The 15,600-nt window shown below is 38.3% G+C and overlaps 1 protein-coding gene across 1 annotated transcript in view; it reads right to left on the minus strand.

Annotated features, from left to right (window-relative positions):
- Positions 1 to 15,600, minus strand: part of LOC116990657 (ATP-dependent RNA helicase DDX19B-like) — a 41,911-nt gene that overhangs the window by 13,638 nt on the left and 12,673 nt on the right. Inside the window, exons 4-7 of the mRNA XM_033048574.1 lie at positions 12,340 to 12,475; positions 1,384 to 1,476; positions 1,004 to 1,106; positions 140 to 254 (exon numbers count right to left, since the gene is read on the minus strand). Coding sequence (XP_032904465.1) covers positions 140 to 254; positions 1,004 to 1,106; positions 1,384 to 1,476; positions 12,340 to 12,475 — 447 coding nt within the window. The remainder of the gene's footprint in view (positions 1 to 139; positions 255 to 1,003; positions 1,107 to 1,383; positions 1,477 to 12,339; positions 12,476 to 15,600) is intronic.

Here is a 15,600-nt window from a genome sequence, read left to right on the forward strand (position 1 = left end):
TGAATAATAATCTCCATTTTTCAGTTTTAATACAATATCCAGATATTTTGTGCAAATTGCTGGGAAGGCAAGCAAAATATTTTTTAGCTGTATACACCATCACATTTAAGATCAGAAAGCAAGCGACAGTGCTACTCACGTCTATTTCCTCGCACAGCGTATGCCAACTTGATATCAGGACTGAATTTTCCCATCTGTTCAATCACTTGTCCAGTCTGTAAAGCCAGCTCATAGGTTGGGGAAAGGCACAAGCACTGGAGGGGAAAAAAAAAAAATCAACACCTCATTAAGATGTAACAGAGTGAAACAGACTTGATATCTGAAGAGTAAATTGTTATTTATAAACCTTCTCAGATATATGGGCCCACACCTCTATATTTAACAGTCAGAAACTCGCAATAGCGCTAATGCGTTTAAATGCATTGGCAGCTTGCTAGTTACAGCACTGATTTGTGCCGTTTCTTTTATACAGGCAAGCTCAAAACTACTCTATTGGATACCAGGGAAGACAAATAAATGCATCAGACAATGGATCATACAAGTATACAGTTCCATTACCTGGTGATAACCAAGTTATAGAGTTACAGAATCACACAGCACGGAAACAGGCTCTTCGACCCAATTAGTGCATGCCAAATAAGATCATGTAAAACCGTTTCTCGGTCCAAACTAAACTTACATTAATCCACAGAATGGTGGAAATACTCAGCAAGTTAGGCAGCATCCATGGTAAACAATAGATTTTATATTTCAGGAGTATGAGCGTTCAGTGATGAGCCAGCATTGGCAATGTGGGTAATGATCTAACACAAGTTTGGGCTGCAGAGTGGGAGGACCGAAAGAGGGGACTGGAGTAAATTTTCGAAAAAAGGAAGAGTGTACATAAGTTAGGGATGAACGATTATTGACCTGAAACATTGACTAACTCCTTCCATAAATACTACCTGACCTGCCGAGTATTTCTACCATCCTGTTTTCACTTGGGTTATATTTCTGGTTGTACCTGTGGATGCCTTTGGGACAGATCCACTCGACTGAGCATGGCCAGAACAAAGGCAGCTGTCTTCCCGGTGCCCGACTGAGACTGAGCAATCAGATTCTGCGGGCTAGAGAGACAATTTAAATACAAGAGGTCACGTCACAAGGATGTACATCAAGTAAAATATATTAAGTATCACCACATATATGAACAAATATCAAGTAAAAGTAAATTAATCTTGTAATAGATCATCTGCACATTAGAGCACGTTGGTGTCCTATAAGAGTGCATAGGCAGTTTAGATACAACTTTGGCATTGGGCTTGGCTTTCTTGGTTGAGCGCTTATCCTAGTGTTATAAGTGCTTTGTGTTTTAACAGTAATAAATTAGTGTAATAAACTTACGGCTCTGCCAGCATCATGGGTAATGCCGTCTCCTGGATCTTCGAAGGTCTGTTAAATCCCATTCCATACACGCCTTGCAGAAGATCTTTTTTCCTATAAAGTAGAGAAAGAAGATTTGCTCATATCTCTCTCTTTAAGCTTGCTGCTATATACATATGGGGATACTGTAAACAACTTCATTCAACTCTCCTTCCTACAAATTGCCTCTATTGCACTAGAGACTTAGTTTTGTTTGTGCATTATATTGGTTTTATTTTTAATTTATTGCACTTCCTTTGTTTTTGTTTATGATATTATCTATTGAATACTGTGTTTACCAACTAGATATGCTGCTGCTGCAAGTAACTATTTAATTGATGACAATAAAGCACTCTTCCTTTTTGGAAACATTTCTCCAGTCTCAGTCCCTCCCACTGCAGCCCAAACGTGTGTTAGATCATTACCCCCATTGCCAGTGCTAGCTCATCACTGAACGCTGCAAAGACAATTATTCAATTTATTTCTAACATGCTGTTTTAATGAGGTTGCCTTTCACGCTTGCAGGCCGGTTTATTCAATGTATCATACAAGCCAAAACTCCAGAGGAAAAATGTGAAAATATCTTTAAAGTCTTTCCGCGGCATTTTTTTTTCCTCAGCAAAATGCAATGTCTCATCATGCTGAAATTAATTTGCCAATTACATGCCTACTCTGTGAGTTTATTACACAATAAATACTCCAACGTGTCAAGCCAAATGTCAGTGGGATAAAAATAAATGATGTACTGCAGCAGGAAACCTTGAATAACTTCCTCACAGCTTATCATTTTTCATTAATGTCTCTTTTAGTCTTAGTGTTCGACCTTTACACTCAATTTAAACAGTATTGATGAGGCATCTATGGAAAGAAGCACCTCAAACCATTTGCAACATTGCACTGAACACCCGTGGGTAAGACAGAGGTTGTTGCCAATATGATCGCATAATCTTCAAGACAATATTCTGAGCAGTGATACATGAGACTGGTTTGGAGGAAGCAAGGACAGTGCTATCACACTCAGGAGAGAAATTGTGCTTTACAGAAATGTCTTGGATCAATTGTACTGTGACTGGGGCCATTCCAAAATAGTCCAACAAGTGCTGATTCATAAATCAGGCAATCATGAGTAACACTTTGGAAACAGGGCCAAACTATTAACAAATCAAAAGTTGGCGTCATGAAAGAAAAAGTTCAGCAAATCTGTTATCATTTGACAGTAAATACGTTGGTGTTAATTGCACTAAAGAAATAATACAATTTTGCCCCCATGTTTGTTTTTGCATCAACATCATCTATTGGCTCTCTTGCCACCTGTGAAGAGGGAGAAAGGGATTTTATAGAACATGGATTCTTTAAGGTCCAAGAAGCTGACACTTCTTGGACCTTAGCCCAAGTGATAATGATGCTATAAACAATGTCTGGTGAAGGCAACTAGGTAGCTAGGGAGCAGTGTCTGTGGTGGTAACTGAAAGCTATTGTTTTCATTTTCCCAATACTTTGTTGGCAACATTTCTGGTTCGTCCAATAATGAATATCAAACACGCAGTCTGAAAATTTAGAGTCAACGGAATGGTGAAGAGGTGATGGAGCCGAGTTTGAGCTGCATACTGTTGGTATGTACAGTGCATTCAGAAAGTATTCAGACCCCATCACCTTTTCCAAATTGCTTTGTAAGCACGCTAAACACAACATAACAAATAAACAGAAAATAAAATAGCAGTTATTATGGGTAAACTACACCTTGATAGTGCAAGCTATGTCAAAATCACATGACATTAACAGTATTTTTGGCAAGAATTGTCTCGGTTGTGTGGATACAAAAGTGGAGGGAATCAAATGAGATATTCCAGGTATGGATTTGGAAGACAATAAAATGTTCTCTCTCTCCTGCAGTCCCTCTCTCTCTCTCCATCCCTCCCCCACCCAAGTCACAGGAGGCTCCCGTTCTCACCTCGCTAACAATGGCCCATTTCCTTTACCATCGTTACTTTTTCATATATATTGCACTCGTTTGTTCTATATCTCTCTACATCACTGTCTACATCTCTTGTTTCCCTTCCCCTGACTAGTCTGAGGGCCTTGATCCGAAATGTCACCCATTCCTTCTTTCCAGAGATGCTGCCTGTCCCGCTGAGTTACTCCAGCATTTTGAGTCTATCTTAGATGTTGAGGGAAAACAGTGGACTTAGTGAGCTATCATACAGTTTGCACTCATCTGCAGGCTTCTTTCCAAAGGGCAAATAATACAGCCAAGGGCAAATACTACACAACCATGATATATCCTGCTTCTTATTTTTACATCAGATTCCACTTGCAAGACTTCCGGTGGCGCCATGCTGGACTAGCAGTCGCAACTTTTAGCTCCGCAGCTATAATTTCGCGTATTTTCGCGTTAAAATCGGGTCTGGAGGTCAGGACCAATTCAAAAACTCACCGGAGCCCCGGGACGTCACGCTGATGACATCATCAGTAAGCGCTGTGATTTAAAACGGCGGATAAAGGATTTTAAATGAAAAAAACCGTCTTCAGCTCAGAGCCCTCAGAGAACAATCTCAAAACTGCTGAAAACACAGAAAACTGAAGAACAGACCTCTGAAGTGGATTCTGGAATGGCTACAAGGGCAAAGACTGAGATGGCTACTAAGGAGAAAAATGAAATGGAGGAGATAAAGAACTCGGTAAGAGAACTGAGAAAGGATATTGAGGCTGGAAACTCAAAAATGATGGAAAATATTAATGTTAAATTGATGGAAAATATGTCGAACATCAATGCTAGTAATCAAAAAGTTATTGACTGCATTGGCATTATACAAAAACGAATTGAGGATGTGCATGAAGAGCTAATGGGGAGAATTAATAAAGGGGAAGAAGAATCTAAGAAGAAGTTTGAGGCTGTGCATGTAATTGTTTCTTCACATGTAACTGAAATAAAAGACATGGAAACAATTGTTGATCAAATGGCTGAAGATATGCAGGGAATGAAGCTAGAACTAGACAGCCTCAAGGGTCAACTGGCGAAAGTCTCAGATAAATGTCTTGATCTCGAAGCTCGCTCACGACGCCAAAATTTACGAATACTGTACGAGTAACAGAAGGGGCAGAGGGGAACAACGCCCGTGAGTTCACTGCCAACTTAATCAAACATGTACTCAATTTACCTGTGGAACCGGAAATTGAAGTGGCACATCGAATACCTAGATTTAAGCCAAGATCACAAGCAGATCCAGCCCACCCACGACAGATCATAGTCAAACTTCGGGACATTTCAGCACTGGAAGAGCTGATGAAAAAAATTAAATATGGAGTGAAGATGACCTTTGGAAACGACTCTATCAAACTCCTCCGGGATTATCCCTATGAGATTGTGCAAAAGAGAAGAAAGTTTGCACAGACAAGACAGATTCTCCATGGAGTTAAAGATGTCAGATGTGGCGTTTTTTATCCGGCCAGGATGCGCATTACTTTCACGGGAAAAGAGAAAACTTTCACTAATTCGGACGCATCTTATAAATATGCCCAAGAGATTGTGGCAGAAACAGAAGATTAATCAAGGCAGCGGGACGATATGGACAATTTATTTCCTTTTACAGAGAACACCTGAAGATAAGGGAAGAAACACCATTCTCTAAAAGTTTAAAATGGAAGAGCATTTCCACGTGCGCTGGTCTAGACACCTTATCTCCTTTGGACGCTTTGGAATGCAACTCAAGGACATTCTTTGTTCAAAATGAAGGAAAGACTGATAAGCAACGCAGAGATGAACAGCAGAGCCGAATGTGGAAAACACCACAAGGACAAATGGCGATTTAAGATCTTAAAACAGCTTTACAACATATAGAGAATTAATAATAATTAACAATACTAATATAGAAATATAAATGGAAACTAACCTGAACCATATAATGGGCAAAATGTAATAATCTGCTAATAAGACTGACTAGCTCGTATATAGAGATAACAAATTTTAGAATTAAAGTAGATAATACTGAAAGGTTAAGTGTTATGTAGTTCGTGTGGAGAAGGGAGGAGACTCAGGCACCTGGCATAATTCCAGGAGCCTGTTTCTGGTTAACCCTTACAGCTAACAGCTTACTATTATCAAAGGTATAACTAATTATAAATAATTAGTAGATGAAAGTATTAGATAAATAAATTTCACAGTAGCTGAACAGATCTGATAAGTCTGAATGAAATATATAGTGTAATTGGGTGAAATATAATTGATTTTGAAATGGCACCGCCTTCCTAGGTTTAGAGTAATAAAAGGAGCGGAGCTAATTGTACAATATCAACTTCGGAAGTCGAATAGAGGTCGAATTAAATTCTTAAGGGGTTGGACAGGCTAGATGCAGGAAGATTGCTCCCGATGTTGGGGAAGTCCAGGACAAGGGGTCACAGCTTAAGGATAAGGGGGAAATCCTTTAAAACCGAGATGAGAAGAACTTTTTTCACACAGAGAGTGGTGAATCTCTGGAACTCCCTGCCACAGAGGGTAGTCGAGGCCAGTTCATTGGCTATATTTAAGAGGGAGTTAGATGTGGCCCTTGTGGCTAAGGGGATCAGAGGGTATGGAGAGAAGGCAGGTACGGGATACTGAGTTGGATGATCAGCCATGATCATATTGAATGGCGGTGCAGGCTCGAAGGGCCGAATGGCCTACTCCTGCACCTAATTTCTATGTTTCTATGAATCCCACAGACGTGTGGGACACGCACTACAGTGTTGAATACTTCAGACACTGTAATTTTACTTGTTCAATTTTGTTAAAAATCACAATATGTCACTACTATGTGTTTTTTTTCTCAAGGAAAATCGCAAAAGGGATCTACCAAGGAAGTTAATAATATAAACGCCCCCCAAATATCCAGAGTCCTGAGGTATGGATGCACCGTAATAAATAAGGGTATTAAAATCAGAGAAAATGCAAGATGATAAACAAAAGAAAATGGGAGGAATCACACTGTGTAGCTGGAATATAAGGGGTATTAATGAACCAATTAAAAGGGGCAAAATACTAGCTCAGTTGAAATCATATAACACGGACATTACTTTTCTACAAGAAACGCACCTTAAACATCAAGATCAGATGAGATTGAGGGCGAATTGGATAGGCCAAACATTTCACTCCTCATATACTTCGAAATCCAGAGGCACCGCAATTATTATTCGCAAAGGAATACCATTCAAATCAAAGAACATTATATCAGATAAGGAAGGGAGATATCTTATAGTTACAGGAGAGATCCATGCTACGCCAATCACTTTGGTAAACATATATGCGCCCAATTTTGATAATCCTCAATTTTTTAATAAAATCCTGAATACAATCGCAGAATTTAACTACCAAAATGTTATAATTGGAGGAGACTTCAACTGTGTTTTAGATCCGTACTTAGATAAATCGATGCAAAAACAAAGAGGTAATATGAAATCTAAAACTAGTGAACTCTTAAATACATATATAAAAAATAGAAATATAGCAGACGTCTGGAGGATCACGAATCCGACTGGAAGGGAATACTCGTTTTATTCAATGGTACATAAAATATACTCACGCATAGACTACTTCCTAGTGGATACAAAACTAATCCCTTATACTATGAACCCTAAATATCACACCAATACGATTTCAGATCACTCCCCGCTAACTTTCGTTTTTAAATTATAAGGAATGTCTACGAACAAATCGTTCTGGAGGTTTAACTCGCAAATTCTGAAAGACCCACAAGGGAGTATATATCTAAAAAAACAGATGGACCTATTTTTTGAGACAAACAATACACCAGATATATCGCCCACTTTATTATGGGAATCCTTCAAAGCATTTATTAGAGGAGTCATTATCTCGTATCAAGCTTTTCAAAACAAAAAGAATAAGAATGAACAAAGACAATTAGAAGAACAAATCAGACAACTAGATATAGATAATGCTAAAGACCCAACTATGGATAAACATAATAAAATTTTAATATTGAAATTTAAGCTAAATAAATTATTATCAGAGAAGATTATAAGATTATTCCAAATTACAAAACAAGAACATTTCGAATTTGGGGATAAACCCCATAAACTTTTGGCACGCCAACTGAAAAAACGGGAAAAAGATCATGCAATTTTAAAGATTAAATCAGATAGAGGGGAATTATTAACACTACCTACTGATATCAATAAAAGATTTGTTCAATTTTACAAGAATTTATACACATCGAAAACGCTAATAGACAATAATAAAGTTTCAGAATTTTTGGACAATTGTAACCTTCCAAAACTAGAATTGAAGGAACAAGAGGAACTGGGAGCACAAATTATATCTAAGGAAATAGAAGACACAATAAACACACTTAAGAATGGAAAAACACCAGGACCAGACGGATTCAGTAATGAATTTTATAAATGTTTTTACGGCATAGTTACACCACGTCTACAGAAAATGTATACATACGCTTTTAAAGAACAAATCTTACCTGAAACACTAGCAGAATTAACGATCACATTAATACTTAAAAAAGATAAAGATATAGAAGAACCAGGCTCATATAGAGCTATTGATTTGTTAAATACGGATCAAAAAATATTAGCGAAAACACTAGCTAGAAGACTAAGTCAATATGTTAGTAAATTAATAAATGAGGATCAAACGGGATTTATACCTAAGAGACATTCATTTAATAACCTGAGACGTCTGTTTAACATAATGCACTCTCACAAACCTCAAGAACAAGAGTTATCTATCATTTCATTGGACGCAGAAAAAGCGTTTGATCAAGTAGTATGGGATTATATGATTAAAGTATTGCAAAAATTTCAAATGGGAGAGAACTTCATCGCATGGATAAAATTATTATATAACAAACCCACGGCTAGAATATTAACTAATAATATACTATCTACGAAATTCCAATTAACAAGGGGCAATAGACAAGGATGTTCATTATCACCTGCTGTTATTCCGCTCTGGTAATTGAACCTTTAGCTGAAAAAATTAGAACACACCCGGATATTTACGGTTATAATACAAAATATTCAAATAACAAAATATCCTTATACGCAGACGATGTATTACTGTATATCACAAAACCCCAAATCAGTATACCAAACATATTAAATCTAATTGAGGACTTTGGATCTTTCTCAGGATACAGAATAAACTGGAACAAAAGTGAAATTATGTCGATAAAACCGAAAGACTCAACACATCTCTTGAAATTCCCCTTTAAAATAGCCACAGAAAAATTTAAATATTTAGGAATTGAAATCACTAGAAATTATCACGCTATGTTTAATGCCAATTATAGCCCCTTACTAAATAATCTAATCAAATTCTGGAAAACGCTCCCGATGTCTTTAATAGGTCGAATAAATGCTATAAAAATGATCTTTTTACCACAAATCTTATATTTATTTCAATCAATTCCAATATATCTTCCAAAAAAGTTTTTCAAAAAACTAGACTCAGACATTACAAATTTTATATGGGATTACAAATCCCACAGAATATAAAGAGCACACCTTAGTAAACCAAAAGAGATGGGTGGTCTAGCGCTCCCTAACTTTATGTACTATAATTGGGCAGTAAATAATAAAAATATGATTCACCTGCTGGACAACTCTGCCCAGCAGGTGGACTGGATTGTAATGGAGAAGGAGGACTGCTCTCCATGTAATACAGGAGCGACTCTCCTCTCACCAATGAATCTGAATAACAAAAATTATAATAAAAATCCAATGATACATAGCACAATTAGAACTTGGAAGCAAATAAAACAGAATCTAAAATTAAGAAATCTTTCTCTTTTAATGCCAATAGTCAATAACCCATCGTTTAAACCCTCAATTACAGATAAATCATTTACACAATGGGAAAGAATGGGAATCAAAATGCTCGGAGACTTGTATGAATTAGGAAAATTATTATCATTTCAACAATTACAACTGAAATATAATTTGAAAAATAATCAATATTTTAAATATCTTCAAATCCGTGACTATCTGAAAAAATACACAAAAGACTATCATAACATGCCCCCAGACTTATTGGATGAAGCCATGAAGACAAAGGCTGAATCAGCAAATCTAATATCATACTTATACAACATTATTTTAAATATAGAAATACCTACAACCGATGGTATTAGAAGAGACTGGGAACAAGAACTAGCTATAAAAATTTCAAAAGAGAGCTGGGATAAACACTTACTATATGTGCATAAATGCTCGATCAACGTACGACATACTCTAATTCAATATAAAACATTACATAGACTATATTATTCAAAAACTAAAATAAATAAACTTTTCCCCAATGTCTCACCCATTTGTGATAAATGTCAGTCACAAGAAGCTAACATAGCGCACTCTTTTGTTTTCTGTATAAAAATTCAAAAATTCTGGAACTAAATATTTGAAATCTTCACAAAATTATTTAAAATAAAACTTGTACCAAAAGCAGAATGGATCATTTTTGGAATATCGGAAGGTAACCCCGAATTAAATGTATTTCAAAAGAACTTACTTAATTACGGGCTAATAATGGGAAAAAAGCTTATACTCAAATTTTGGAAAAATGCTCCAATACCAACAATAAAAATGTGGATTTCAAACATGTATTTTTTTATTTTTTTAGTACTTTTTGTTTCGTTTATCTTACCATATTTGTGTGGATGTGTATGTATGTGAGTGTTGTTTGTCCCCATTTGATTCCGACCTGATTCGGGTGGGTTGAAGGTAGGTAAGGGTAAGGGCTTTGAGGGTCGCTTACATACTGTTGCACAATTATGCCTTGACTGTCACTGTCTGTTATCATTGTATGTATGCAAATTGCTGTGAAATTCAAATAAAAAGATTTAAATCAAAAATGTTTGAAACACTACACTTGGAAGAGATGAGACTCCTCCTAGCAGGCAAAGCAGACCACTTCCAAAAGACGTGGTCTGCATTTACGGAACTATTACAAGCATCAGGTGCAATAGTAATTTAAAATATAAATGGTACCAGGATCTGGTAACGGGGAGTATAAAATAAATTTTAAAAAAACACGGTTGGTATATCTTTTTTTGCGGAGTTTTGTGGTACAATAGAGCGATTGTTTTTCCTTTTTTTTCCCTTTTCTTTCTAGGGTCTTATTTCCTTTCTTTACTTCCTTCTCTAATTTCTTCCCCAAGGGGCTTTCTTCTCCCAACACTTTCCTGCACTTTCACGATTCTTGCTCACTTTCCTTGCTTCTTTTATTTCTACCTTTTTTAAAGCTCGAAAAACGAAGTGGTACAACAAAATGTAATAAGATATATGTGATGTGTATTACTGTAATTTACTGTACTTCTAATAAAAATAAAATAACAAAAAAAAGATTCCACTTGCAATGGCTACTTTTTCTCTGCACGTGTTCTACTCTGTAGAGTGGCCCTCCCCACTTTAATCCCTATATTACTGGAAAGTACTTTCCACTTGCAACTACTTTGCAATAAAATAGGGATTAAAATAATTGACTTTTGTCAGTTTTTTAAAGATAGGGCCCTTGCACCAAGCTGCAACTATTCAAAGATGCGTATTAGTGAAGACAAATATAAATTTTGTGGTTCGAAGAGCAAATTACACTGGTTCTCATGAGACGTATTAAGCTATTCTTTTTTGTTCCTCCTCTCCCTTACGGTGTGCATCTATCCTTATGAATGGAGGATAACAATGTCTTCAATGGCATTAAATTGTGTAAGGAAGAAATAATTCTTCACTGTAGATTAAATGTGACAAAGTATGGGTCTCTGGAGCTCAAATCAACAATTCATAATCTGACCTTGAAGGAGCAGGGTGCCAAAAGGTGATAGAACATGGTTCAATACAGCACAGTATTAGGCTCATCAGCCCACAATGTCCGTCCGAGTATAATGCCAAGTTAAACTAATATCCGCCTGCACATGATCCATATCCCTCCATATCCATGTGTCTATCCACAAGCCTCATAAAAAAAAAACACTATTGCACCTGCCTCCACCACCATCCCCGGCAGCGTGTACCAGGCACCCACCACTCTCTGTATGAAAAAAAACTTGCCCCACACATCTCCTCTAAACTTTGCCCGCTCACCTTAAACCTATGCCCTATAGTCTTTGACATTTCCAATGCCACTCATAATTTAAAAAACTGCTATTAAGTCTCCCCTCAGCTTTGATATTCCAGAGAAAACTATTTCAAGTTTGTACAACCTCTCCTACAGCTAATACACTCTAATCCAGGCAGCATTCTGGTAAACCTCTTCTGCACCCTCTCTAAACCATTAGTGATTTTATGAGGAAGAGTTTTGGGAAAAAAAGGTACATAAACCGTTCATTACATTAGGACCGTAAACACTAGAACTATTTGTATAACAGCAATTTGCTGATTTAAATAAAAACAACTGAACTCTTTCTGTGTCCTCAACCATCAATTAAGCTGAAGTTAAATCAGTGTATGAAGTTGACTGATGCGTGACAAAAGTATTATTTCAGCAGGCATCTCTAGGAGACACAATAAATTGGCACTTGCTACACTGAACTGAAGAGCTCCATCAAATGTGTGTTCTGGGCAGTAGATTTTGATGACAGAACAGGCCGGCATGGAGGCGTAGCGGTAGAGCTACTGCCTAACAGTGCCAGAGACCCGAGTTTGGTCCCAACTACAGGTACTTGTCCGTACGGAGTTTGTACATTCTCCCCGTGACCTGCATGGGTTATCTCAGACATCATCGGTTTCTTCCAACGCTCCAAAGACATACAGCTTTGTAGGTTAATTGGCTTTGTATAAATGTAAATTGTCCCTAGTGTATGTCGGATATTGATAGCGTGCGGGGATCGCTGGTGGGCACGGACTTGGTGGGCTGATGGGCCTGTTTCTGCGCTGTATCACCAAACTAAGCTAAACTAAAACTGCCAACCAAAAGCATCACAAATAAAGGGACAAACTTACAAATGCAGCTCTTCGAAGGACTTCACTGAGTAGAGAGGGGAGTTTGGATCTCTTTGCAGCACTTCAACCTGGTGTGAAGATTGAACCAGGTTACTGCGGATGAGCTTATTCAACAGGGACTGCGCAGCCTTGTCCTCTGCAGAAACACAAGTTACACTCACCATCACAAAGGAAACAGAGTAAAATCACTGCAATTCTTCATGAAACGCCACATTAAAATCTAAGCATAATGAAAATAATGATTATATATATGATGCTTCTCTCAGCATCTATCTATCTATCTATCTATCTATCTATCTATCTATCTATCTATCTATCTATCTATCTATCTATCTATCTATCTATCTATCTATCTATCTATCTATCTATCTATCTATCTATCTATCTATCTATCTATCTATCTATCTATCTATCTATCTATCTATCTATCTATCTATCTATCTATCTATCTATCTATCTATCTATCTATCTATCTAAAAGTCTGTTCTTGACCGGTTTTGGCCATCTGTGCTGCGATGTCCTAGAGAACGCCGCCACCTACGGCCGTCATTTTTGTCCACCTTGCTCAGAGCCCCCCTCCACCGCATGTGTGCCGAGGATTTTTCCCATCGATTAAAAATGACAGAGATATTAATGTTTTTACAAAATTCCCCATTCTCTCTGCTGCCCCCGCTGGCGGCAGGGGGGAGGGACTATAAAACCAGGAAGTGGTGTGCCACACAGTCTCTTCAAGATGGAGGAAGGCAGAGGGTCACGTTTCTCTGAGCTGTGAATAACACTGAACACATGTCTACTCAAATGTAAGTGCCCTTAGTGGTTCTAAAATGCTTGCAGAATGTGTCTATTGGTTCTAAACCTTGCAAAAAAATGTCTATTGGTTCTAAAGCTTGCAAAAAAAGTGTCTATTGGTTCTAAAGCTTGCAAAAAAATGTCTATTGGTTCTAAAGCTTGCAAAAAGTGTCTATTGGTTCTAAAGCTTGCAAAAAGTGTCTCTATTGATTCTAAAGCTTGCAAAAAAAGTCTATTGGTTCTAAAGCTTGCAAAAAAAAGTGTCTATTGGTTCTAAAGCTTGCAAAAAGTGTCTATTGGTTCTAAAGCTTTCAAAAAATGTCTATTGGTTCTAAAGCTTGCAAAAAAATGTCTATTGGTTCTAAAGCTTGCAAAAAGTGTCTATTGGTTCTAAAGCTTGCAAAAAGTCTATTGGTTCTAAAGCTTGCAAAAAAAGTGTCTATTGGTTCTAAAGCTTGCAAAACAATGTCTATTGGTTCTAAAGCTTGCAAAAAATGTCTATTGGTTCTAAAGCTTGCAAAAAAATGTCTATTGGTTCTAAAGCTTGCAAAAAAATGTCTATTGGTTCTAAAGCTTGCAAAAAAATGTCTCTATTGGTTCTAAAGCTTGCAAAAATATGTCTATTGGTTCTAAAGCTGGCAAAAATATGTCTATTGGTTCTAAAGCTTGCAAAAAATGTCTCTATTGCTTCTAAAGCTTGCAAAAAGTGTCTATTGCTTCTAAAGCAATAGACTCAACAGCGATAAGACAGAATTCCTCCTCATACGCTCCAAAGCCACACTCAGCAAAATCAATAACCCCACTCTCACCATCGACGGCACCACTGTCTCCCCATCTCCCCAGGCCCGCAACCTTGGCGTGATCTTTGATTCCACCCTCTCCCTTGAGCCTCACATCCGCCATGTCATTAAAACCTCCTTCTTTCATCTCCGCAACATCGCCAAACTCAGACCCTCTCTCACACCGCCCGCTGCTGAAAGACTCATCCATGCCTTCATCTCCTCCCGACTGGACTATTGCAACTCACTTCTCCTTGGCATCAGCTCCACCTACATCAACCGACTCCAACTGGTCCAGAACGCAGCCGCCCGACTCATCACCCATACCAAATCCTGGCATCACATCACTCCAGTCCTCAAAACTTCACTGGCTTCCCATCTCCCACCGGATCACCTACAAAATCCTGATCCTCACCTACAAAGCCCTCCACCATCTGGCCCCCCCCCATATCTCATTGACCTCCTCTCCCCCTACCAACCCTCACGGTCCCTCAGATCCACATCAGCCGGTCTCCTCTCCATCCACAAGTCCAACCTCCGCAGTTTTGGGGACAGAGCCTTCTCCAGGGCAGCTCCCAGGCTCTGGAACTCCCTCCCCCAACTGATCCGCAATTCCGTGTCCCTCACCATCTTCCAGTCCCGCCTCAAGACCCATCTCTTCACCTCTGCCTATCCTTAGCCCCACGTCCCCGTCCCTTTTCATCTGTGCATTAATTGCCTCATACTGTGTTTTGTATTGAATTCTGTCTTTACTTTGTGTACTAGTCATGTCTCTACTATTTATTTCATTCCCCTTACATGTTTTTCCTCTACATGCTCAATTTTTGTAAGGTGTCCTTGAGACTCTTGAAAGGCACCCATAAATAAAATGTATTATTATTATTATTATTAAAGCTTGCAAAAAATGTCTATTGGTTCTAAAGCTTGCAAAAAATGTCTATTGGTTCTAAAGCTTGCAAAAAGTGTCTCTATTGGTTCTAAAGCTTGCAAAAAAAAATGTCTATTGGTTCTAAAATGGTTCATACTAGCGCTCCAGAAAGTGCCTTTCAATTTCAAGACACACCCAAGCCAACCAGAAGCCCCCTCCGCTCCCCTGGTTGGCTTGGCTTGGCTTGGGTGTGTCTTGAAATTGAAAGGCACTACTTACTGCAAATGGTGGCATGAAGTTGAAAGGCACTACTTACTGCAAATGGTGGCTTGGGAGCTTTGGCTTGAAGTTGAAAGGCACTATTACTACAAATGGTGGCTTGGTTGCTTTGGCTTGAAGTTGAAAGGCACTACTTACTGCAAATGGTGGCTTGGTTGCTTTGGCTTGAAGTTGAAAGGCACTACTTAATGCAAATGGTGGCTTGGTTGCTTTGGCTTGAAGTTGAAAGGCACTACTTACTGCAAATGGTGGCTTGGGTGTGGCTTGAAGTTAAAAGACACTACTTACTGCAAATGGGGGCGTGGGTGCATTGGCTTGAAGTTGAAAGGCACTACTTACTGCAAATTGTGGCTTGAAGTTGAAAGGCACTACTTACTGCAAATGGTGGCATGAAGGTGAAAGGTACTACTTACTGCAAATGGTGGCTTGGGTGCTTTGGCTTGCAGTTGAAAGACAGTACTTCCTGCCAATGATGGCTTGGGTGCAATGGCTTGAAGTTGAAAGACACCACTTACTGCAAATGGTGGCATGAAGTTGAAAGGCACT

Source organism: Amblyraja radiata, chromosome 31, assembly GCF_010909765.2.
Source record: "Amblyraja radiata isolate CabotCenter1 chromosome 31, sAmbRad1.1.pri, whole genome shotgun sequence".
NCBI classification, from domain to species: Eukaryota; Metazoa; Chordata; class Chondrichthyes; order Rajiformes; family Rajidae; genus Amblyraja; species Amblyraja radiata.